Raw genomic sequence first — 25,571 nt, forward strand, 5'->3', positions numbered from 1 at the left:
AGTGGGGGCTCCTTCCTGCGATCTGTCAACTTTGTTGTAGATGTGTCTCAGTAATATATTTACAGAGCAAGGGAGCAGTGATCGTCACGTCGCGCTAAAAATAGCTCATTGGCAAGTTCGTGATGTGTTTTCAGTGCAGTGTAAACAGATAAAACAAACCAAACAAGTGTCCGCAAAATAATGACCGAGTTGATAGTGTCCCGCGGTGACACATTTCCGAGATCCTTTTTGGATACGTATCGTGCCAGTCGGACCAGTGAACAGTTATACAATGACTTAAAATCGAGTAAAAGCGACGAGTTGGTGCTGCAGAACCCGGCCGATATCCCCATCACCGCGGAGATCCATCATGGGCACTCGGAGAACCTCTTGGACGCTTCCGGGTGTCTCTCGCCGGCCGAGAGCGACTTCTTGGACACGTCGGAGCTGATTTTGACCAGGAGTAAGACCAGGAAGGTTCGGCCCGACTACGATAGGGTAGACCCGGAGGACAGCATCAGGGACATCGTCACAGGGAACGATTTCTACAGGTATTAACGAGATTGAGGATTGATGGGTTAATTTGTCGCGTGGAGCGACGATTTCATTAATTCAGCTGGCTTAATTAATCAGGAATTGAGTTTAATCAGAGATGTGATAAATATACATCAGAAGGAACGACCGGATGAGAACGCGTTCCAAGGAGCAAAGCTGGTTTTTGTCGGTGCTCTTTTGCCGCAACTAATTGTCTGGCGAGGAGTAAAGAGGATGAGAAGCGAGAATTTGCACAATTCTGCAACGGTGGCCACTTTATTATTAAAAATAACCCCATGGTGTTGCTTGTTGCTTATTTCAAACACAAGAAAGTTTTCCATTGTCGAGAAAAAAAAAATAGAAATTAAATTATTTAGTTCAGAGTGACACGAGTTTGCTGTGTAATTACTTGGGAAAAAATTTGTGGGTCTTATAAAACAGTATTTTCATATTTGTCCCTATTTCACTAGACTTTACTCAGTCGGCGCCTTATCACAGTGATAAATCTTAACTTTTACGCCAGATTCGCTAAACCGGATAAATTATTATTACTGGAAACCGCCCATACGGTTAAGAAACCATGGCCCATTTCAGCCTGTGGAAATCGTTGGACCCTCTTTATGCCCTCTTTGTGCCAAAGTCACCCCAACGCCCTCCCCTGACCTAGCTCAAACATTTGCCACCAAGTTTTAACAGCTGGGGGTTTATTCAGGTCTCCCTTATTACGATCTCAGTCAGACTCTTGTTTGTTCCGTTAATTAGCTTCGTATTCCGGAATTACCATAATCCCGCGATTTAAATGATGAATACTTTAAGAGAAAATAATTGCAACAATAGGGTATTTAATGATAATGGAAGTAAATTATTGCCTGTGCGCTCTTGTGCTGCATTTCTAAGAAACGATTTTCATTGTATGGAAATCGAGAAAATCAAAAATTGGGTTTTGTTTGGGTGCGGTGGTTGACTTGAAATTTTTGTTTGTTGTATTTTATTGCAGATTTATCGTGTTGCGTTATGTAAGTGTTGCTTAGAATGCGGGTGTTCAAACACGTGATTCGACTGGGTTTAGGTTATCTACAGTTTATTATGTTTCGGAAAAACAATGGTTACCTGGGGAGATAAAATTTTCTTTAGTCTTTAAAGTGTGTCAAATTATTTGGTGATAAATCTTGAGCAATGTTATGTTCGGATTTTATCGTGCACGTAAGACTGCAATTATTGTCGAAAGCCGTCATTATTTTTGCATTAAATAAATTTTAGTTGTGTTGCTAAAGCGTCTTAAGGTTTTTAGTTTAAGTAACGTTGTGTTTTCTGGGTTACGAAAAGTTGCGTATTGTATATGATTTCGAAATTTAAACATTGTCCATTACAATTTTGGTCGAAAAAACGCTAAATTCAACGTCAATGTTTATTTTTTTGGTCACGAGATACCATAAAAACAGTGTGGTTCTTTGAAAATTGCTCTTAACTGACAGTTAAAACAGTTTGTCGTACATGCGTAAACATTTTTAGTTGTTTTATAAACCAAAAAACTGTTAACAGGTTATTAAAATAAGATATAACGGAAAAAATCAACACTGGCATATGTATGTCAAAGTTCAAAAATTATTATAGTAAGAACAAAATAATTACAATGTACATCTGCTTTAAAACAGAATAAATAATTTGCCTCAACATAAACTAAAGGAAACATTTTAATAGGATTGTCATGTTTTGTGGAAAATGTAAATTACTCTTCCGTTTTCACCTGTTCGTTGGCGATTTTATTAGTCAAATAATAAATTTTGGGACTGCATTTGAATTAATTTAATGACTACAGAAGGTCGACTAAAATTTATGCCTTATTCCCTTGACAAAATGTTTATTAATACAATGTACACTTGTACACTTTTTCAGAAATTTTAACTAAATTCTGCTTAGCCAACTTCTAAATTATCTAATGCGCACTTTTTGTTTTAATCTATATCTCGTTAATCGTTTGCTAAACATCAATACGCTTTATCGTATTGCAACACCCACTGTATTAATGGGATACATTCTTAACAATTTTTGTAAACATTAAATCAATAAACTGGCAAAGATACGCCCACTTGAAATAAGTTTAATTTCCTGGAAAACCTTATCACCGCATCTTGTAATTCATGAATGTCCGATTATATATTTATTGATTGATAAAACATACGTAGAAATACAACTTTTCCTCCAGTTTTTTCAATTTTCTGCTTGTCACGCGTTTGCGAATCGCGAATAACAAATTTCTGTTTGATCCTGATCCGTCTGAGGTGAAGATTTTTCGAGTTTCGCCTGCACAAAGCGAGCCTAAAATAACTTTATTCAGGTTTAATGTTCGTTTTTCCGCTGTTTCACGTTTCGAGGATGTGTAAAAATGGATTTTAATATGTTGACATCGGGGTCGACAAGTTGTTTAAATTCTTTTCGGAAATAAAAATAATGTTGTCGATCGGGTTCTGAGTGCGGTTTTGTTTTTATTTTGGCTGGGGATTAAGATACGAATTTGGAGAATGTAAAAGCGAGCAAAATACATCTCCTTTTTAGTTTTTGTGTTAACTGGGCATCGTTAAGTTTGTTAATTGGGTTTTATTGCATCTTGTTTAATATCTTAATGTGTTTGTTAATGTTATTCGATACAGTGTGTTAATTTGCAAAAAATGGCATTCTATAAATGCACTTAGAGTGATGGCTGGCTTAATTAGCTCGGGTTTTTTAAGGAAATCGGTTTTTACTTCCTCAAGGAAGTATTTTTTTATAAATGATGCTAATGGAATACAAAAGCAAGTTTTTGCGATTTCCGAATTTTTCAAAATATGTATGTAATTACTTCAAAATTTTATAATTATCGTATACTAAAATTTTGCTGGTCTTATTTATCCCATTTTGAATTTTTCTTCTAAGAAATAGTGTCGCAAAGAATAATTTTGAGATTTTTTTATAAAATTTGACCTCCAGAAGCTCTTTCTGTCAACTTTTAGGATGAAAAAAATTGAATTTCAAATCCAATATTTCTAAAATAGTACTCCCGGAACATTGATCTGTATTCTGTATGAGAATTTTTTGGATATTTTTAGGTAACTTCGTCTAAAGTTTAATTTTTCAAAGCTCAAATTTTAAAAAACAAAAATTATTATCTTTTCCCGAGTACCTTTCAAAATTCCTAGAAGAAATTGTTGTGTAGAATTGAGTTCTAGAAGTTCTTTTTTTTTTTCGAAAACTCAGAATCGCCCAATGAAATATGACAATTTTGAATTTTTTTTGTTTAATTGTAAAATTTCGATCAGCTTGAAAATTACCTAAAGATATTTTTTTTAGAGAATTCGACTTGCAGAAGTTACTTTCGGCTTCTAAAATATTGTTTCGAGACCGTAGAATAATTTTTCGAAGCTCCAATTTAAAAAAAAAGATCTTTTCACAATAGATTAAGTTGTTAATTTCGTCCCCCAGAAGTTGTTTTGCCTTCATTTTTTCGAGAATTCTTAGCACATTATAGAATCCAATATGAAAATTTTGAAATATATTAAAAATTTGACTTTTGCAATACTCCACCTATATGAAAATTTCGACCTTTCTTGGAGCACCTTCAAAAATTACCTGAAGAGTTTTTTTGTTTATGTCGACCTTCAGAAGTTCTTTTTTTTCGAAGACTCCGATCTGTTTTTCAGAATCACCTAATAAAATGGCAATTTTTAGATTTTTTTTAAAACTCGATTTTTAAATTCAATATTTCTAAAATCGTGCCCAGGGACCATAAACACGCTATAATTTTCGAGTCAGCACGTGGAGAGCGTTATCTATCTGTGAATTTTTGTGAATTTTTGGACAACTTTTCCCAAAGCTCAATTTTCTTATAAAAATTCCAACCTTTTTTCTAGTACTTTTGAAAATTATCCAAAGTAATTTTTTTTTTTTTAAGTTAATTTCGGCCTCATTTCTTCGAAAACTCGCAGTCTCTCCAGAATTTCCCGATGAAATGTGGCCCTTTTTTTTATTGATTAAGATTTGAGGAATATTCGGTTTGGAAATTGAATTTCAAATCGAATATTTCTGAAATTTTGCGTTGGACCATAGTCGTGGCATATTTTTCGAATCAGCATGTCGAGATCTATTTCCTTGAATTTTTTGCAGAGTTTTAGACAACTTTTTTAAAAGATCTGTTTTTCAATACGGAAATTTTGACTTTTTTGACTTCCAGTTTTCCAGAATCTCGCAATAAATTTGGCAATTTTGTATATTAAAGAAAAATGTATTCAAAACCGAATATTTCTAAAATCTTGCTTCAGGATCAAAAATATGCTATATTTTTCGAACCAGCACATAGAGAGGTATCTTCCAGAATTTTTTGTGGATTTTTAGGCAACTTTTTCAAAAGTTCAGTGTTTCAATATAGAAATTTTGACCTTATTTGACCACGTTCGAAAACTATCTAAAAATATATATTTTTTTCTTTGTAGATTACGATTTATAGAACTTATTTTCGGGTTCATTTTGGCAATTTTGGTGATTTTTTTTTAAATTGAATTTCAAACCCAGTATTTCTAATCTTCAGGGGATATAAATGTGCTATATTTTTTGTACCAGCATATTGAGAATTTTTTGTGGATTTTTAGGCAACTTTGTCAACAGCTCAATTTTTCAATATTACCATTACCTTCGAAAATTATCTACAAATTTCTATATTAAAAAACTGTGAAATCTAAAAACTGAAAAATCTTTAAAAATCAAAAACTGATACCAGTTCTCAAAAGTTAGATTGCTTTATATAAATAAACACAATAAAAGCAATAATATTGGATTTTTAAATTTTCATGTTTCAACAAAAAGAACAAAATACATTAAAACTGATATTTTGAAAAACTGAAAAAAACGAGATTTTGGATTTTTGAAAGTTTCAAGACACCAATAATTAAATAAAATGTTTTAAAATTGAAAAATCGAAAAAGCTGCATTTTAAAACTGAAATATCGAAAATTACAAAACCGAGAAATCAAAAAATCCAAAATTGAAAAATCGACAAATCGAAAATTCACTAGTAAAAAATCCATAAATAGAAATATCGAATCATTGCAAGATGAAAAATTGAAGAAACCTGAAATTGTAAATTCGAAAAGCCGAAGAATCTTTAAAAATCAAAAAGCGATGCCAGTTAAAAAAAATGTTAAATTGCGCAGTATAAACAAACACAATAAAAGCAATAATATTGGATTTTTAAGTTTTCATGTTTCAACAAAAGGAACAAAATACCTTAAAACTGAAATTTTGAAAAACTGGAAACAAGATTTTGGATTTTTGAAAGATTCAAAAAACCTATAATTAAATAAAATGTTTAAAAATTGAACATTTTAAAACTGAAATATCGAACATTACAAAACCGGGAAATCGAAACATGCAAAATTGAAAAATCGACAAATCGAAAATACAAAAGTAAAAAATCTAAAAATAGAAAAGTCGAAAAATTGCAAAATGAAGAATTGAAGTAACCTGAAATTGAAAAATCGCAACATTGAAAACCGAGAAATTTGCATATAAAAAAATTGTAAGTAAAATCGAAAAACTGAAAATCTTTAAAAACCAAAAACCGATGCCAATTCAAAAAAGGTTAGACTGCGCTATTTCGGCCTCATTTCTTCGAAAACTCCTCTCATTTTTTCAGAATGACTCAATGAAATATGACACTTTTTAGGATTTCTTTTTTTAAATTGGATTTTATACCGAATTTTTCTCAAATATTGCTCTGGACCATAGGCAGATAATAGTTTGCGAATCAGCACGTCAAGATCTGTATCCCAGATTTTGATTTTTAGGCAACTTACTAAAATCTCAGTGTTTCATTACGGAGATTTTTACGTTTTTTGACGATGTTTGAAAATTACCTAAACAGATTTTTTTGTAGATTTTTACCTACAAAAGTTACTTTCGGCGTAATTTTTTCGAAAACTGCTTCCAGTTTTCCAGAATCTCGCAATAAAATTAGCAATTTTGAGTATTTTTCATGCTGCGGAACCATAAATATTCTATATTTTTCGAATCAGCACATCGAAATTTATATCCCAGAATTGCTTGTCAACTTTGAGACAACTTTTTCAAAAACTATTTTTTCCATTGTAAAAATTTCGATCTTTTTTCGACCACCTCCGAAAATTACCAAAAGTGGTTTTTAGTACATATTGACGTCCAGAATTTAGTTTCAGTTTCATTTCTTCGAAAAATCCACCATTTTTCCAGAATCGCCCAATGAAATTCGTATGGTAATTTTTAGGAATAAAAAAAGAATTTGATACCGAATATTTCGAAAATCTCTGAGAAAAAACATTTTTTTTTATTTTTCGAATCAACACGTCGAGATTTATAGCTGTGAATTTTTTATGGATTTTTAGGTAACTTTTTCAAACGCTCAGTGTTTTCAATCAACGTTCGAAAATTACCTAAACAGATTTTTTGTAGATTTTTTTCGAAAACAGCTTCGAGTTTTCCAAAATCGCTCAATAAAATTGTCAATTTTGAAATTTTTTAAAAAATTTGATTTTCCAATTGAATATTTATGAAATCGTGCTCTGGGACATGAATACACACACATCGAAATTTACATCCGAGAATTTGTTCGTGAACTTTGAGACAACTTCTTCAAAAGCTCAATTTTTCCCTTGTAAAATATTGACCTTTTTTCAACAACCTTCGAAAATTACTAAAAGCTCCAGAATTTAGTTTCAGCCCCATTTTTTTGAAAAATCCACCATTTTTCTAGAATCGTCCAATTTTGGCTGTTTTTACTTCCCGAGCGTAAGCTAAACTCAATTTTTTTTTTTTTTACAACAGGATAATTAAACATGTCGTCAGTTTCTTGTTAGGAAAAGAAGACTTCGTACATTAAGAAAAACTGGCCAAAATATAAGCCCCGCCCACCCACCCCTTTTCAATTGTGATGAACCTTTTATTCTTCATGAGCTGAAGGGCGGAGTTTAATTTGCAAAATCCTCATTTCTCTGCAAGAAATTGACATATGAAATATGTTTTTAAAAGGGTAGAATTTTTTAGAGAAATATTGATTTAAAAACATATTTTATATGATAATTTCTTGTAGAGAAATAAGGATTTTGCAGTTAAACTCCGCCCTTTGGTCTGATTAGGAATGAAAAACTCATCACAATTGAGATCGGGTGGGTGGGTGGGGCTTAATTTTTGTTTGTTTTTTAAATACATATATGGAGTTTTCTTTCAACAACAGGATAGTTAAACATATTGTCAGTTTCTTGTTAGGAAAAGAAGACTTCGTATATTAAGAAAAAATGGGCCAAATATAAGCCCCGCCCACCCACCCGTTCTCGATTGTGATGAATGTTTTATTCATCATGAGCTGAAGGGCGGAGTTTAATTTGCAAAATCCTCATTTCGCTACAAGAAATTGCCATCTGAAATATGTTTTTAAAAGGGTAGAATTTTTTAGAGAAATATTGATGTTACAATTAAACTCCGCCCTTCGGTCTGATTAGGAATAAAAAACTCATCACGTAGTTGTCTTTCAACAATTTTTATTTAGGATTTATTTGGCTGCACTTCATGGGCGAGAAAAATTCTGTTGAAATAACATTCGACCAATTTTTAGAAAGAAAAAAAGAAAGAATTTCATATCGAATATTTCTAAAATGTTGCTCTGAGACGATAAGCACGTTATATTTTTCGAATCAATTTTTCCAATCAAATTTTTCGATCTATTGTGCATTTTTTGTGGGTACTTTAATTAACAATAATACGTATTACAACATACTGCATTAAAATAAAAAATCTTATGAAAGTAGATTTTTTTATTAAACTTTCCCTTTTTGAAAAATTTTCTCTACAATCACGACCACCACCATCATGAAGTTCAACCGATAACATTGTTATTAAAATCCTCCCAATATCGATCAAACATCACAAGTGTTTGATTATTCTTAACAATGTAAAAGCGTAGAAAGTGAAGTATTTATATCATCGAACAACTGTTTTCATCGGTAATTTAACAGAAAAATTTCGTTAAATATCCCCCAATTTGGAACATTTACCCATAAAAACTCACCATTTCAGTACACAAAAGGATATCAAGTGGCTTTAATTGAGGAACCAAATTGGATTTTACTTTCAACGAACTCTCAGCTCGGGCAAAAAAATCCTCACTTTGTAGCCGTAATTCCACAACCGTATCTTGAGCTTTTTTATACGCAAAGCTTTCATGTCAGACAGCTTTTAGGAGATGGTGAAAGTTACAAGTAACAGACTCGATAATAGACGTTGCTTGAAATAACTGATAGCTGTTTGCAATTTTCTGCACGGAAACAAACTTCCCTGTTAAGCTAATTCAAGTTGGTGTAACTTTTAGTTCAAGTTTTGTAGCAAAACAACATCGATATTATTTGACCTAGCATTCGCCGTTTTTTCTAATACTTGATAGTGTTTGTTATCTCACGAAATCGTTGACGCAAAAGCAATAAATTTTTTAGAGGGAGTGCAAAAGATACGACTGAAACTAGTGAAATTCACGCACTTCTACCAGAAAATAAAAATATTGCCTGTGTTGTATCCGGCTCGAAGGACCAGACAATATTAGCACCAGAGAATGTTCTTAAACGCCGGTGTAATAATAATAAACGCTTTAAGTTACGCTTACCGAATTATGGTTGTTCTTCAAAGCACTTAAGTATTCATTATCTAATTAAATTAACAAGTTATTTTAGAATTGAGCACAAGTACTACACAAGATTATGCAATCTATCAAACTTCCTTTCGTATTTCAAGTAGCCGTGTAGGTGGTTTCAAAACCCCAAACCCGTTAATAGCTTGGAGTAATAAGATAACCCTGATATAGTTGCATCTGTTAGAAGATTTAAACGACTTCCTTATGGTACTCATCCTCTAGTCAAGAACTTTGTTGTTTTAATTAAATGTGTTACGTCTTCCGACTTTAATAAAACTCACGAGAAGACACACATTTGAGTTCTACATTTCGAACAAATTACCCACGAAATAGACCCGTTACGAAAACAAGCTGGTTTTTAATTGTTCTAATTGTAAAGTTGTGTTTAGTCGCAGTTTTTCCGAGTTTAGTACTTCAGTTTCGAGTTGTTAATTAATTTAACACATAGTCGCAAAGCTGCTCCCAAAATACTTTTTTTTATTTATTCCGTTTGTTTATTTATGACACGAATGCTCACACTGGATGGTTTATCGTTAGCTGCACGCTAACAGACTGCAATAATAACCCTCATGAATCATAATTTCCTGCGCGATTTTGGCTCGCACACAATTGCCTGAAATTATTGTTGACATGCCAAACGAATTCCTCATAATCCTTTGAAAATACATCACTTGCCAGCTCGATAGATTAGATAAATTCGACTCAATCCTCGAGAGATACGATCAGAAATCCCAAAAATTTATTTCCTCATTGTTCGCTAATCGACCTTTCATCTCAAAAGTCGCATATTAACCAGCCATAAATCGTGATTATAGTAACGAAAGTCCTTCACAAGGTGAAGAATGTGGTGACGGCATCGATCGTAATGACGTAAGGCGTATTTTTAATAAATGAAGAAACGTCGATTTGGTATTTTCGTGTTTGTGGAGCACCTTACAATAAGCTTTTGTTTTTCCACTTCCTATATTCAATTCGCGTGGGTTTACAAGTCCGAGCCGACACGATTCAGAAGCAAACAAAAAGTTAGTATTTCATTTGACAAAAGGAGTCACGCAGAGGGTTTATATGATCGGGTTGGAGCACCCTAGCAGCGAGTGGCTCGAATGTGATCTGCAGATTTGGGGATTTGTTGGATCGAAAAAGAGGGAGTGCCACTGGAGAAAATTAAATTTGAAAAACGTGTGCATGGAAATTCTAATTGGGAGTAAAAATCGCAGATTTCGTTATCGTTTAACACATAAGAAAGTGTTACAGTTTGCGGAAACACTTATCTTACAAATAATATAATTACTCGATTTTGTAAATAAATGTTATGTTGGAATGGACAAGAACTAGCACTGACCGGTTTTTCCTCAAGAAAAACTAACTTCAGCTTTAATTTACATTATTTCTTTAACGTGCTTAATGACATTTATTAAATTAAAATATCATTATATATAGCACGAAAATCGCGAGACCTAATTCGGAGCTTTGCGGAACACGATGGACGGAAATAGTCACTGATACCGATATCTTTGACATCAAACAAGGAATTGTGTTTAATTAAACCTTGTGGCGTTTCTATTTGTACTGTAAGCCGTAAATTTTCTTCGAAGGGTCAAAAATAACCGCTTTGTCAACGGCAATATTAATTGCCGGCACTGATGTGGAGTTATATGGAGATATTTACATACCTCAAAGCGTTTCGCAGTGGAGCTTTTGATTAATAATGGCGCGATTGATGCGGGACGATAATTGCTTATTACATTGCGATTATCACGTTTAAAAATAGGTCTGACTTTACAGATCTTTGTAAGGATATCATTAAGTTAAACAAAGGTTATTTGTTATGGAAACAATTGACCCATTGCCCGTGACGTTTTTTTAAGAGATAAATTTATAATTAATTCGATTATTTGATGTCTGTTTTTATCAATTTATATTTTTCTGACTAACATGCTGTTGGCGCATATTCCTTAAATAATTGTTAGGCTAAAACTTGCTCGTTTTCGATCTACAAACATTAAAATGGATTTTTTCTGTTTGAGTTGGGTTATTGTTCTACAGTTTCATTCGTTCCAAAAAAAATATAATGTGGTAATGAATAATAATAATACCATTTATTTTATCTGTACAAATCGCTAAGGTGTTAAACAATAATGTAATTCCTAGAGTGGAAATAATGTGAGAAGATAACAATCAGCAACTCAGTCTAATATTTTTGTATTAATATTTGTTTTTAAATTAATTACAGTTGTTATGTTGTTTATTATCAATAAATATTACAAATACTATTTTTTTGAAAAACACGAAAACCTAGGTTCACAAGTGGACCCGTCCGGACGCCGTTACGTCTACGATATTTTATTATTATTTCCATTCTGGCTGTTAAGGGTCCAAAAATTATAAATAATAGGAGTATGATTTTTCGTGTATTTTCAACAATGATTCAGTCAAAAATAGAATATTAAGTATTATATCATGAAAATGTACTCAAAAAACAATCAATGGCATCATTCAAAATTTTGCATGGTAGATGTTATTTAAGTTTTATAAAATAACATAGTGCTGTACTGGTTTATGAATACGCCTTGATTTTTTACACATTTCCTGAGAAAAAACAATATTATCATATTTTACAGGAACTTCAATGTCCTTAGTGACCTTATTATCAGACAATATTTTCAATGTATAGTCAAATAACACTTTAAAGCTCACATCTAAAACTTTTAAAATCTATTGATTCCCGAGATTATTAAACTTTAAAAATTTAAATATCAAGAATTCGGGAAATCTATATATTCAAAAATTTAAAAATTGGAGAATTGAAAAGTTGTCAATATTTTTTCAAATATACAGGGTGTTATTGAAAGGTACGTACAACAAAATGGATAGTTCTTCGCGAAGTCTAAGAAGTCGGAAAAACTTATTTTGTGTTATCAAAATTGTAAGGGGAAAATTAACCCTTATCCAACCTTTTTAGACGCTACTGAAGGATAAATAGGTAAAATTAATTTATTTTAGTAAATCCTAGCAACTGTAACAATAAAACTTTTGTAGAGACTAAATGTTGATATAGAAACGAAAGATGATCTTTTTATCAGAGGCGTACAACGAATTTGGACATAAATTTCAATAATTTTTATCTCTAAAAGGAGAACACTTTTACCTGAACTTTTTTTAACTTTTAGCACCCATACTTCGAGACCAATTGCCGATTTTATTTTGTACCTACCTTTCAATAACAGGCTGTATGTAAAAGAATTTGTTTTTAAGCAGCGACATTCAAAAGGTTTACATTACAATTCAATACTATTTACAAACTCTTGAAAAAGAAACGAAAGGAATTTAAGTTTAATTTTTAAACAAAATTGTAACCTGCGCTTACATTAACTACTGTTTTTTTTTTTTTGAAAATTTGTGTATGCCAAACCAAAGATAAATTTAAAAAATTATTTATTTTACTTTCGAGCTGTTTTGAATTTGTTCAAAATTTTAAAATTTCACAAATACTCCCTTACAACCTTACATTTTCTAAAATAATGCACTCCTGTACTTGTGGTTTATGAATCCACCTTGATTTTCCTTATTATTATTATTTTTATTGTTTTTTTGTCGTAACTAAAAATTGTACTAATCATTTGTTACTACAGATTTGTAAACAATAATAAAAAGTTAAACAATAAATTTTCAATTTTATTTAGCACACGAACACTAAGGTCTAAATAATTATAAAATACAATTTCTCAGGAACCATGTAAATAGAACTTCCCACGCACCTGAAACCTAATAAATTTAGTTTTTATAACGTAAATGTAAAATTTATCTGGGCGAATTTTATTTTTTCTTGTAATAAATCCTATAAGTTAAAAGTCGAGTAATTCAGAGCAATCGAATTTGTTGTTTCTGGATTAAATTGTAGATTTGTTGTACAAATTTGATTGAAAAAAAATGTCGAGGGTTAAAAATAAAGGCGAACTAATAAACTTGAAACATAGGATGATTTTACTGGACAAAATTTATATAGAACACCTAGCAAATTTTTTTTTACCCTATAAGCAAAAATAATTTCTCTTCTAGATCTGCTTTAATTTTTTTTTTTTATAAATCTGCTTCTTTGGGAACTCTACAAAAAATCAAGCCAAATTCATAAACCACAAGTACATGAGTATCTTACTTTATAAAACTTAAATAACATTTAACATACAAAATTTTGAGGTGATGTCATAAAATTTTGGTTAGCATTTTATCATCTTCACGATATACCTAACATAAAACATGAAAGTAGCCATTCGTCTGAAATGATGGAACTGCTTTTCCATTGCAATTTTTGCATCTTATATGACCTTATAATTGTTTAATTTTTAGGAGTTTTTGATGCATATTTAACACTTTTCAAAAACTTCTACTAAAAAAAATTGTATTTTACACGAGCTTCAATGTCCTTTTAAAATTTAGGTTTCTGGAGATTATTAAATTTTAAAAATCGAAAATATCAAGAAACCCGGAAGTCTATATATTCAAGAGTTTAAAAGTTCGAGAATTGAAGAGTTGTTAAAATTTTTTGGAAATGTATGTACAAGAATTTGTTTTTAAGATTCAGCGACATTCAAAAGGTTTACATTACAATTCAATACTATTTACAAACTCTTGAAAGAGAAACGAAAGGAATTTAAGTTTAATTTTTAAACAAAATTGTAACCTGCGTTTTTTTGACCACTGTTTTTTTTTTGAAAATTTGTGTATTGTGTTCCAAGCCAAAGATAAATTAAAAAATTGTATTATTTTACTTTAGAACAGATTTAAATTTGTTTTAAATTTTAAAAGTTCCCAAATACTCAGAATCTAAGGAACTATTGTAACAGTGTCCATCAGGTGACTGGTTATTTTATTTCCAGTTTTTTCGTCGTTACATAAATCCTAGAATACGAAAAAATAGGTCTTCCGTTTCCGCCTGTCTGTCTACCTGGTCTGTCTGTTGTCTGTCGTCTCTGTCGTCATCTTTATTAGACAGATAATCTCCGAAACTACTGAACCGATTGTTGTCAAATTTCATCATCAAATAGGTTAGTGGTTTACCATAAATGTATATGGTAAAACACTAACCAGATTTTGTCTAATCATCCCCACCAACAATTTTATTACGTCAGTTCGACATTTTGTGCAGGAAAGGACACTTAAATTTTATAAAATAATGCATTTCTGTACATGTGGTTTATGAATCCACTTGATTTTGTTTGTTATTATTATTTTGTTACTACATATTTGTCAACAGTAAAAAATAAGACAAATCTCTAAAATTTATTTAGTTTTTTTTAATTCAAAACAGATCTTTTCTACTCTTTTACTCATGAAATAAATGTTTAAACCCAAAAGTTATCGATAAAATTAAATATTCAGTTGTATTTAATAAAGTGAAATGTAACGAAAAATAAAAAAAAATAAATAAAATCTGAAATATTTTTGGAAAAACTTCTTTTTACAAAATACACCGAAAATTTTTAATAGAAACCTACGTATGCTATTTTGGTAGTGTGCAAATATTTTCTTTATTCTTTGAGACATCATACATGTTTAAAGTCATACAAACTAGAATTTCTACTATAATCAAAGAACATCCTGGCAACTAATTACTTTTTATCCCGCTAATTACTACACTAATAAAGATAGATTATCTGGACTAAAATGTTATATAATGAGCTTCAAAGAGTTTCTAATTATGTAATAAAATGCCTGTATAGAATGCATTGTTAAGGGGACAGAATGGTCACTCAAAATAATTACTTTTCATTATTACTACCGAGTTAATGAGGTTTAAATGTCGGCTTATCTTACTTAGGAAGGATTATAGCTTCGCCGAATGGTCGTATACCTGAATTCTAGAAAATGCTAAATAAAAAATAAAAATTAATATTTAATAATATTTATTTTCAGAGTTTATTTATGAATATTTTAGTCATTTTTAAATCTGCTCAGCATAAAATTGTGATAACGAACGATAGAAAATTAAATCTTGAAATCAATTTGTATATGTGTCAAAGAACACAATCGATTTTTTCCAAGTGGTTCGAATGTGACCCCACACAATCCTCTTCATCGATGTCGTAGACCCGCCATTGCGTCCATCGGAAGCATGTATGACATACAACGGAAGCCAATTGTTTATCGACATCCCTATTATTTACAATAATTCCTGACATTCTCAATGGACAAGGAAGCATCCGGTACGAATGAAAGTTTTCAGGAAGCGTTTTGTTCCAGGTTTGTGCTGTTCAAAAAACACTACGACAAATACGTGCACCTGTCGCAGAAATATGAAGAGGCAAGAAACATCGCTTATTATTTGGAAGAGAAATACCACGAAGTCAAGGTAAGTCAGTCGGGAATAATTTCAAGGTCGGTCTATTCTTACGTTTTTGCTTTATGCAGACGGAGAGGGATGATCTCATCCAACAGAGAGACATGCTCAGCAAAAGACTGGAATCCAACGAAAGCTTATTGAGGGAGAAGGAAGACGAGGTTTTTCTGCAGTTCGAGCGGGTGGTGTATCTGGAGGAACAATGCGATAAGGTGAGAATTTTAGGGGTTTATCGGGTGTGATGACGTTGGGTTTTCGCGGAATGGGGCGTGATATGAGGCGTTGGCTGTGATCGATGTATTCAAATGTGAGCAAATTGTTGAAAAAAGAATTTTTTGAGAGCGAATTTAAACGGAACAGAATTTGAAATTTTCGTAATTAAGAACACTAAAATAAAAGAGGAATATTTGAGGATTTTATTATTGATCTCTACAATCGAGTTTTTAATTTTTTACAATTCAGTCTAAAATAAAATAAGGAGTTGAGATGTTTTTAAACATTTTAAAACTTGAGAACAAAAGATTTAAAATATAACATCACATCGAATAAAAGAACTTTTCACAATAAATGTTTGCAAGAATAATTTTATTTCGTGGAAGTTTCACAGTTTGTAGAGTTTGTAGAATATAAAAATATCTGGTTTACACATGGAGGTGGGTTTGCATTACCGTTTGTCTGGAGCTGTTTTGTTGAATAAATGTCGTTTAAATGTTAAAAAGTAACAGTCCTCAGTTTGTGGTTTATATGACTCCGTTATAAAATTTTATTCTAGACATGTAGCGTTTTGAATAACAAGTTTTCGATTTTTTGGCTTTTCGATTTTTCGATATTCCAATTTGGGGGATTTTTCAATTTATTGATTCCTAAATTTCTCGATATTTCGAATTTTCAATTTCTAGATTTTTTCATTTTCGATTTTTTAACTTTTCGATTTTAAAATTTTTCAATTTTTGGAGTTTCTAAATTTTTGGTATTCCGATTTCTCAATTTCACGATTGATCGATTTTTTAATTTTTCCGCTTGCCGATTTCTCGATTTTTCTTCGATTTTTGATTTTTCAATTTTTAAAGTTTCAGATTCCTCGATTTTAGAAAAATCCCGATTTTTGAATTTTTCGAAGTATCAATTTTTCGATTTTTTCAAATTTTAGATATTTGGATTTCTCGATTTTTCGCTTCTTTGTTTTTCCATTTTTTAATTTTTGGAATTTTTTGATTTTGGATTTTTCATTTTTGTGATGTTTCGATTTCTCGATCATCGGTTTTTAGACTTTTCGCTTTTAAATTTCTCGGTTTTTTCAGTTTTTCGAGTTTTACAATTTTAGATTTATCGATCTTTTAATTTTTTGGTTTTTAAATTTTTCGATTTCTCGATTTATACAAATTTCGATTTTTCAATTTTTTGATTTTGGGCTATTTTCTCAATTTTTCGATTTTTCGACTTCTTGATTTCTCGATTTCTCTACCTTTTGATGTTTCGATTTCTCGATGTTTCAATTTTGATTTCTCCGTTTTTCTACTTTTCCTTTTTTGTACTTTCCCAATTTTTAGATTACCAATTTTCCGATAATTCAGTTTCAGGATTTTTCAATTTTTCGCTTCAAGATTTCGATTTTTTAATTGTTCGTTTTTTTAATTAAGGCGTTTCTGATTTTCCAATTTTTGGATTTCTCAGTTTTACGATTAATCGATTTTTTTGTTTCGACTCTTCGTTGTTTTAGTTTTGGGATTTTAAGGTTCGATGTCTTTCAATTTTCCTATTTTTTATTTAATTTTTCGATTTTTCAATTTTTCAACTCGCCAAACTTTCGATTTTTCAATTTTTCGATTTTGTTAAATTTTAAATATTTTCATTTCTTGTTTTTCCGAGTTTTCACTTCTTCGTTTTTTCTATTTTCCAATATTTCGAATTTTTAAATTTTGTATTTTTCACTTTTTTAACGTGTCGATTTCTCTGTTTCGATTTCTCGGTTTTTTAATTTTTCGATTTTAAGAATTTTTCATTCTTCGAATTTTCAATTTTTCGGTTTTTAAATTTTTCAATTTTTCAATGCTTCGATTTCTTGATCTCTCTAGATTTCGATGTTTCGATTTTTCAAATTTTTCGATTGATCGCTGTTTTTAAGTTTAAATGTTTTCAATTTCGAAATTTTCGGTTTTGGGCTATTTCAAATTCCCAATTTTTCGATTTTCCCATTTTTTTTATTCTCAATTTTCTGATATCTCAGTTCCATGATTTTTCAGTTTTTCGAGTCTTCAATTTATCGATTCATTAATTTTTCTATTCTTCACTTTTTCGATTTTTTAATTTTTTAATGCTTCAAATTTTGGGGTTTCTAAGCTTTTGGTTTTCAATTTGGGATTTTTGAATATGTATTTCGAGTTTTCAGTTTTTCGATTTTTCGACTTTCAATTTTTTTGATTTTCTACTTTCTATTTTTTGATTTTCTACTGTTTCGATTTTTCAAAATTGTTGAATTTTTAAAATTTTTAGATTCTTCGATTTTTCAATTTTTCGTTTTTTGGTCTCTTGATTTCTCGATTTAACCAGATTTTGACTTTTTCAATTTTTCGGTTTTTCGTTTTTTCGACTTTCTCAATTTTCCGATGTTCTAGCGCCACGATTTTTCAATTTTTAGATTTTTCTATTTATCGACTCTTCACTTTTTCGATTTTAAGATTTTTCAATATTTCAAAATTTGGTATTCCTAAATGTTCGTTCAGTTTTGGGACTTTTCAGTTTTGGTATTTGTCAATACGTACATATTTCGATTTTTCAGTTTTTCGGTTTTTTGACTTTGTGATTTTTTGATTTTCTACTGTTTCGGTTTTTCCAAATTTTTCAATTTTTAAAATTTTAGATTCTTCGATTTTACAGTTTTTCATTTTTTTGTGTCTTGATTTCTCGATTTATCCAGATTTTGATTTTACGATTTTTCAATTTTTCAGTTGATCGGTTTGAATTTAGAATTATTTTTAAATTTTTCAATTTTCGGCCATTTCGATTTCTCAGTTTTTCGACTTTTCGACTTCTTGACTTCTCGATTTCTCGGTTTTTGAATTTGTCGATTTTTCGACTTTTCCCAATTTTTCGGTTTTTTGATTTTTCGACTTTCCCGGTTTCTTGGTTTCTCAATTTTCCGACATTTCAGCTACACGATTTTTTAATTTTTAGATTCTTCAATTTATCGATTCTTCACTTTTACGATTTTTAAATTTTTTAATATTTCACAATTTGCTGTTTCTAAATTTTCGATTTTTCAATTTTTCGATTTCTCATGATTTCGATGATTCGGTTTTGGGATTTTTCAGTTTTGGGATATTTCGATATGTATTTCAATTTATCAGTTTTTCGGCGTAATTTTTGAAATTTTAGATTCTTAGATTTTACAATTTTTCGTTTTTTTTGGTGTTTTGATTTCTCGATTTATGCAGATTTTGGTGTTTTGATTTTTCAATTTTTCAATTGATCGGTTTCAATTTAGAATTATTTTCTCGGATTTTTCAATTTTGGGCTATTTTGATTTTTCCAATTTTTTGATTTCTCAATTTTCAAATTTTCGGGTTTCTAAGTTTTCGATTTGGGATTTTTGAATGTTTCGAGTTTTCAGTTATTCGATTTTTTAACTTTCCCAATTTTTCGGTTTTTCGATTTCTCCACTTTCTCAGTTACTCAATTTTCCAGTTCCACGATTTTTCAATTGTTAGATTCTTCTATTTATCGATTCTTCGCTTTTTCGTTGTTTAAATTTTTGAATATTTCAAATTTTGGCGTGTCTAAATGTTCGATTTCTCATGACTTCCCCGGTTTCTTGGTTTCTCAACTTTCCGACATTTCAGCTCCACGATTTTTCAATTTTTAGATTCTTCAATTTATTAATTCTTTACTTTTACGATTTTTAAAATTTCCAGTATTTCAAATTTGGGCGTTTCTAAATTTTCTATTCCCCGATTTTTTTGATTTTTCAATTTTTCGATTTCTCGTGGTTTCAATGCTTCAGTTTTGGTATTTTTCAATATGTATTTCGATTTTTCAGTTTTTCGGTTTAAATTTAATAAAATAAATAAAATAAAATTTTAAAATTTTAGATTTTTCGATTTTACAATTTTTCGCGTCTTGGTGTTTTGATTTCTCGATTGATCTACATTTAGGATTTTCGGATTTTTCAGTTTTGGGCTATTTCGATTTCTCAATTTTTCGTATTTTCAGGTTTTTCGATTTTTCGACTTTTCCGGTTTCTCGGTTTCTCAATTTTCCGATATTTCAGCTCCACGATTTCTCAGTTTTTAGATTCTTCAATTAATTGATTCGTCACTTTTACGATTTTTACAATATTTCAGATTTTGGCATTTCTAAATTTCCTATTTCTCGATTTTTTGATTTCTCATGTTTTCGATGTTTTGGCATTTTTCAATATGTTTTTCGTTTTTTTTTATTTTCTATTGTTTCGATTTTTCAAAATTTGTTAATTTTTCAAATTATAGATTCTTCAATTTTTTTATGTTTTGATTTCTCGATTTATCCAGACTTGGATGTTTTGATTTTCCAGTTTTTCGATTTTTCGACTTTCCCAATTTTTCGATGTTTTAGTTTTGGGATTTCTCGATTATTCAGTTTTTCGAGTCTTCAATTTTTGTAAATTTCCTATTTCTCGATTTTTTTGATTTTTTGATTTCTCATGTTTTCGATGCTTCAGTTTTGGTATTTTTCACTGTGTTTCGATTTTTTAGTTTTTCGTGTTTTTGATTTTCCAGTGTTTCGATTTTTCAGAATTTGTTAATTTTTTAAATTATCGATTCTTCGATTTTTTTATGTTTTTATTTCTCGATTTATCCCGACTTTGATGTTTCGATTTTCCAGTTTTTCGATTTTTCGATTGAGCGGCTTCACTTTCGAATTTTTCGATTTTTCGACTTTCTCAATTTTTCGATGTTTTAGTTTTGAGATTTTTCGATTTTTCAGTTTTTCGAGGTTTCGATTTTTCGTTTCGCTTTCATGATTTTCATCTTTTTAATATGTATTTCACTTTTTGGTTTTTTGAAATTTTCGATTTCTCGATAAGTATTTCAGCTTTTTGATTTTTGGATCTTTCAATTTTTCGAATTTTAGATTTTTGTAATTTTTTTTGTTTTTCGATTGCCTGATTTTTCGACTTTTCGGATTTAAATTTTTCGGTTTTTAATTTTTTCAATTATAAAAATTTTTGATTTTTCGATTTTTCAGTTAGTACTAGTACAGTAAAATAGATTGTTAGTTAGAATCAGTAGTGTTTGGTTATATTATAGTTAAAAAAAAACTTGATTAGACAAAAAAAAATAACAGGAACTAAAAAACAATTACACACTAGGGCAAAAATGTGGAATCAGTCAATTAAATATCTCTAAAACAATGTATCGCAATTAAATAAGTATCTCAAATTTTCCGGATATTTTATACAATATAAGATCCATAATTTACATATTCTTACCTTAACTGCTTCCTGAGACTTGCTGTCTTTTTTTATTATTTTTCAACTTTCAACCACAAGTTTTTTGAAACTTTTGACACATCTAATTGAATTAAGACCAAATTAAGTGTTTATTGCAATTTCTCTTTGAATTCTTTTACCAAGTCAGGAAAAACCCAATAAGTTGGATGTATGTATTTATTTGTCATTTTAGTTACCACTATATACTGCTTGTCTTCAGAAACTATCAAACTAAGAAAAGGCTTTTTAATAATATGTAATAGAATCTTCGATTTATCAGAGTATAATTATTATGTCAGGAAATTCGTATCTGCCAGGAATCTTCTAATTCGCGATTACCGAATAGAAATTTTAATACCTAGAATTTTTGCAAATTAAAAAAACCCACGACGTTGCAGACAGAAAAATTATACTCTTCAAACTGCGTGTATCTCTGCAAGAGCACAGCGTGCGATTCCGTAATTTATTCAGCCGCAATTTTTGATAATGTAACCCATTACTCTCCGAGTTTCACAAAACAGCTCGCAGCCATTTCCACTTAATTATTTAACACTTTGCACATTAGAATTTCAACTTTATAATGACGAACTTTCACTGTCTGCCCATTATAAGCGGATTTTTACCTTTTTGATCGATCTCTTCCCGTGACCAAAGTATACTTCCGCACCGCGAACAGCACGAACTTTTATCATCGAACTTTCTTTTGTTCCCAATTTTTTCGCGTTTTACCGGCTTCCAACATTCACAGGAACTCATTTAATCGTTTGTTTACTAGTTTCGTCATATTATAATTGCTCAGTTTGCATATTATGTGTTTTTACGGTTTTTTGATAATGTTGAGTGAGTTTTAGGATTTAAAGCGCTTACGTAATTTATTATTGACGTCGGTCGAGTTGTTGTATAAAGATATTTTTGGTGTTTTTTTTGTAATGGGAAATGTGATTATTGGGTCTTGCCGTGACCTTGCGGGTACTCTAAAAACGAGTTAAATACCTGGTGGGCTGTTTCGTAACGTCATTAGTAAACATTACATTTACATAAATTCACCCGAGGGGTTTTCGAGTCGAAGGAAAAAACTGAAAAAGCTTACAGCGCTTTTATTTCATTCGGCGACGTAATTTAGTTTGGAGGTTTTTTTGATATGATTACATTTGTTGGCGACTCTCTTTTTCGTCGTGTTTGTAGAGATTCGTCGAAAGTTTGAAGAGACACGGTGAAATTTTTTGATTGAATTTAATGAATGGGTTATGAATAGTACATGTTTCGGAGTCTTTATTAATATTGTTCGAGAGTGGTTTATGGATTTTTATCGACACTTGTGTTATCAAAATGTAAACATAGTTATTGACGGGGACGTTTCAAGTGTTTACAATTTTTTGTTGTGTATGTGATTGGCGAAAATTATAGTAATAATATTATGTTTGATTTTGGCTTACCGAAAACCGATTAAAATCGAGAAAAATGTTTAAATTTCACAACCAAGCCAATATGTACCTACAAGGTTAATTCGTTTTTTCGTAGTCGTGGAGATTCATTTAAAAATTCTGTTTGAAATATTATCAATGAAATTAGCTTTCAATCTTTGTGGCAAACCCAACATAGAAAGTTTCACTTTCAGCGTAAATTTTTAGTCAAGTAACTCAACTTTCTTGAGAAATTTAAAAATCATCCGTCCAACGAAATCACTTAGCTGTTAATTCTCGAATATTATCTTCTCGTAAGGAACTAAATTTCAAAGTCATCGCTAGCGCAACGAGCGTAAAAAACCGTAAGTTCTGTTATCTTAACAACCGTACATATTTTAATACAATTTACTAGAAAATAAAATCTTATAGCATTTAGTTAAAAAATTGGTCGAACCTAGCTTTCCTCGCGCCTGAAGTGCAATTATAATTTTTTTGCAATTTTTGTTTTCTTGTAACTAACCTCTACATATATTTTTTTTTGTTTCCTTAGTTTTTTGATGTGCAATTTTTCGAGTTTTACGTTTAAATTTTTCAGTTTTTCAAGCTTTCAACTTTTTGAATTTTTAGATTTTGTAATTTTTTGATTTGAGTTTCTCGAGTTTTCATTTTTTTTTCATTTGCAATTTTTTGGTTCCGTTTTTCATTTTCTTCATTTTTTCAATCATTCGATTTTTCAGTGTTTCGATTTTTAGTTTTTTGTTTTTTCAATTTTAATATTTCCTTTCCAGTTTTTTATTTCTTCAGATTTTCGATTTGCAATTTTTGTTTCGGCTTTTATTTTCTTTATTTTCACAGTTTTTAGATTTTCCAATGTTCCGATTTTATGGTTTTTCTTTTATTCAATTTCAATTTTTTAAATTTGTCGTTTCTTCAATTTTTCGATTTGCAATTTATTTTTAAATTTTTTAGGTTTTCAGTTTTTCAACTTTTGGATGTTTCAATTTTTAAATTTTTCAATTTACAGTTTTTTGTTTTTTCACTTTAGAATTTCTCAGTTTATCGATTTTAGATTTGCAATTTTTCTAGTTTTCTTTTTAGATATGAAATAATAATTTTTCAATTATTTGATCTCATTTATTCAATTTGTCGATTTTTAATTTTTCAATTTTTCGATTCTTCAGTTATTCATTTCTTCAAGTTTTCGATTTGCAATTTTTGATTTGTCAATTTTTCGATTTGCAATTTTTCGTTTCAGTTTCTTATTTTTTCTATTGTTTCTACTTTTCGGATTTTCAATGTTCTGATTTTATTATTATTCCTTTTTCAATATGAAATTTTTCAATTTTTGTGTTTTTCAGTTTTTGGATTGAAAGTTTTCTAGTTTTCATTTTAAATATGTAATAATAATAATTAAAAAAAAATTTCACTGTCCCAATTTTACGTTATTAGAATTTTTCTATTTTTCAGTCATTGGTTTTTAAAACTTCTTAATTTATCCAATTTTTCAGTTTTTTGTTTGCACTATTTTTTCCATTTTTCGATTTTTCATTTTCTTTTTTTTGTTTCTTCAATTTTACGACATGCAGCTCTTTGAGTTTCCATTTTTTAATTTTTCGGTTTTTCAATTTTCACCAGTTTTCTTTCGATTTTTCGATTTGCAATTTTTCGTTTCTTAATTTTTGGTTTGCAATTCCTTAGTTTTCTTTTTAAATATGAAATAATGATTTAAAAAAAATTATACTTTTTTAGTTTTACGGTTTTAGAATTTTTCCATTTTTCAATTATTGGATTTTAACACTTTTTCGTTTATTCAATTTGTCGTCAATTTTCGGTTTTTAATTTTCCAATTTTTCGATTTTTCAGTTATTCATTTCTTCAAGTTTTAGATTTGCAATTTGTCGTTTAGGTTTTTTTCCTTAAATTTCAGGCTTGCAATTTTTCGATTTTGTTTTGTTTCTTCAATCTCATTTTACGACATGGAGCTGTTTGAGTTTCCATTTTGAAATTTTTCCGTTTTTCGATTTAACAATTTTTAGGTGTTCCAGTTTTAGATTTTGCAATTTTTCAATTTGGAATTTCACGAGATTTCAATTCTTAATTTTTCGTTCAGTTTCTTATTTTCTTTATTATTTCTACTTTTCGGATTTTCAATGTTCTAATGTTATAATTTTTCTTTTTCAATTTTTGGATTTTTCAGTTTTTCGATTTGCAATTTTTCGATTTTTCAATTTCTCGTTTCTTCAATTTGTGATTTGCAAGTTTCTAGTTTTCATTTTAAATATGTAATAATAATAATTTTAAAAAAATTTTACCCTTCCAATTTTACGCTAGTAAAATTTTTCTATTTTTTCCATCATTGGATTTTAAAACTTTTTTGTTCATCCGATTCTTCAATTTATCGTTTCTTCAAATTTTCGATTTACAGTTTATCCTTTCGGTCTTTGTTTTAATTATTTTTTCCATTTTTCGATTTTTGATTTTTTTTTTGTTTCTTTAATTTGACGACATGCAGCTCTCTGAGTTTTCTTTTTTTTTAATTTTTCAGTTTTTCGATTTGCAATTTGTCGATTTTTCAAGTTCTCGTTTCTTCAATTTTTGATTTACATGTTTTCTATTGTACTCCTAGTTTAAAGTGGTTTTTATGACAAGATAATAAACATTATCACCTCATTATTACCTCACGACGGACAATATCAGTTGAATAACAAAGTACGGCCCTGCAAGCAAACGACCACTTTCTTATTTATGGTTAGGGATTTACTCCATTGTCCCCATCATCAACTTCGACACAATGTACCTGTCATAAAAACCACTTTAAACTGGGAGTACAATACTTGTCATTTTAAATATGTAATAATAATTTTAAAATTTTTTACTCTTCCAATTTTACGACATTATAATTTTTCTATTTTTCAATCATTGACGTTTAAAATTTCCTGATTTATCGAATTTTTAAATTTTTCAGTTTTTAGATTCTCCAATTTTTCGTTTCCTCAAATTGTCAATTTGCCGTTTATCCTTTCGGTTTTTTATTCCCATTATTTTTTCCATTTTTCGATTTTTCAATGTGCCGACTTAATAATTTTTTATTTTTCAAAGTCATTTTTTTCAGTTTTTCGGTTTTTCGATTTTTCGATTTGCAGTTTTTCAATTTTTATTTTTTGT

General features: G+C 29.9%; 1 protein-coding gene across 3 annotated transcripts in view; it reads left to right on the forward strand.

Moving 5' to 3' along the window:
* The first annotated feature begins 36 nt into the window (after nucleotides 1-36).
* Nucleotides 37-25,571, forward strand: part of LOC135139277 (uncharacterized) — a 69,655-nt gene continuing 44,120 nt past the window's right edge. For all 3 annotated transcript variants that reach the window (XM_064069456.1, XM_064069457.1, XM_064069458.1), the window contains exons 1-3: nucleotides 37-530; nucleotides 15,437-15,545; nucleotides 15,605-15,745. In XM_064069456.1, coding sequence (XP_063925526.1) covers nucleotides 181-530; nucleotides 15,437-15,545; nucleotides 15,605-15,745 — 600 coding nt within the window. In that variant the 5' untranslated portion in view covers nucleotides 37-180. The remainder of the gene's footprint in view (nucleotides 531-15,436; nucleotides 15,546-15,604; nucleotides 15,746-25,571) is intronic.

The sequence above is a fragment of the Zophobas morio genome, unplaced genomic scaffold (assembly GCF_036711695.1).
Source record: "Zophobas morio isolate AGI-343-1 ecotype UQ-CSIRO unplaced genomic scaffold, CSIRO_AGI_Zmor_V1 ptg000031l, whole genome shotgun sequence".
NCBI classification, from domain to species: domain Eukaryota; kingdom Metazoa; phylum Arthropoda; class Insecta; order Coleoptera; family Tenebrionidae; genus Zophobas; species Zophobas morio.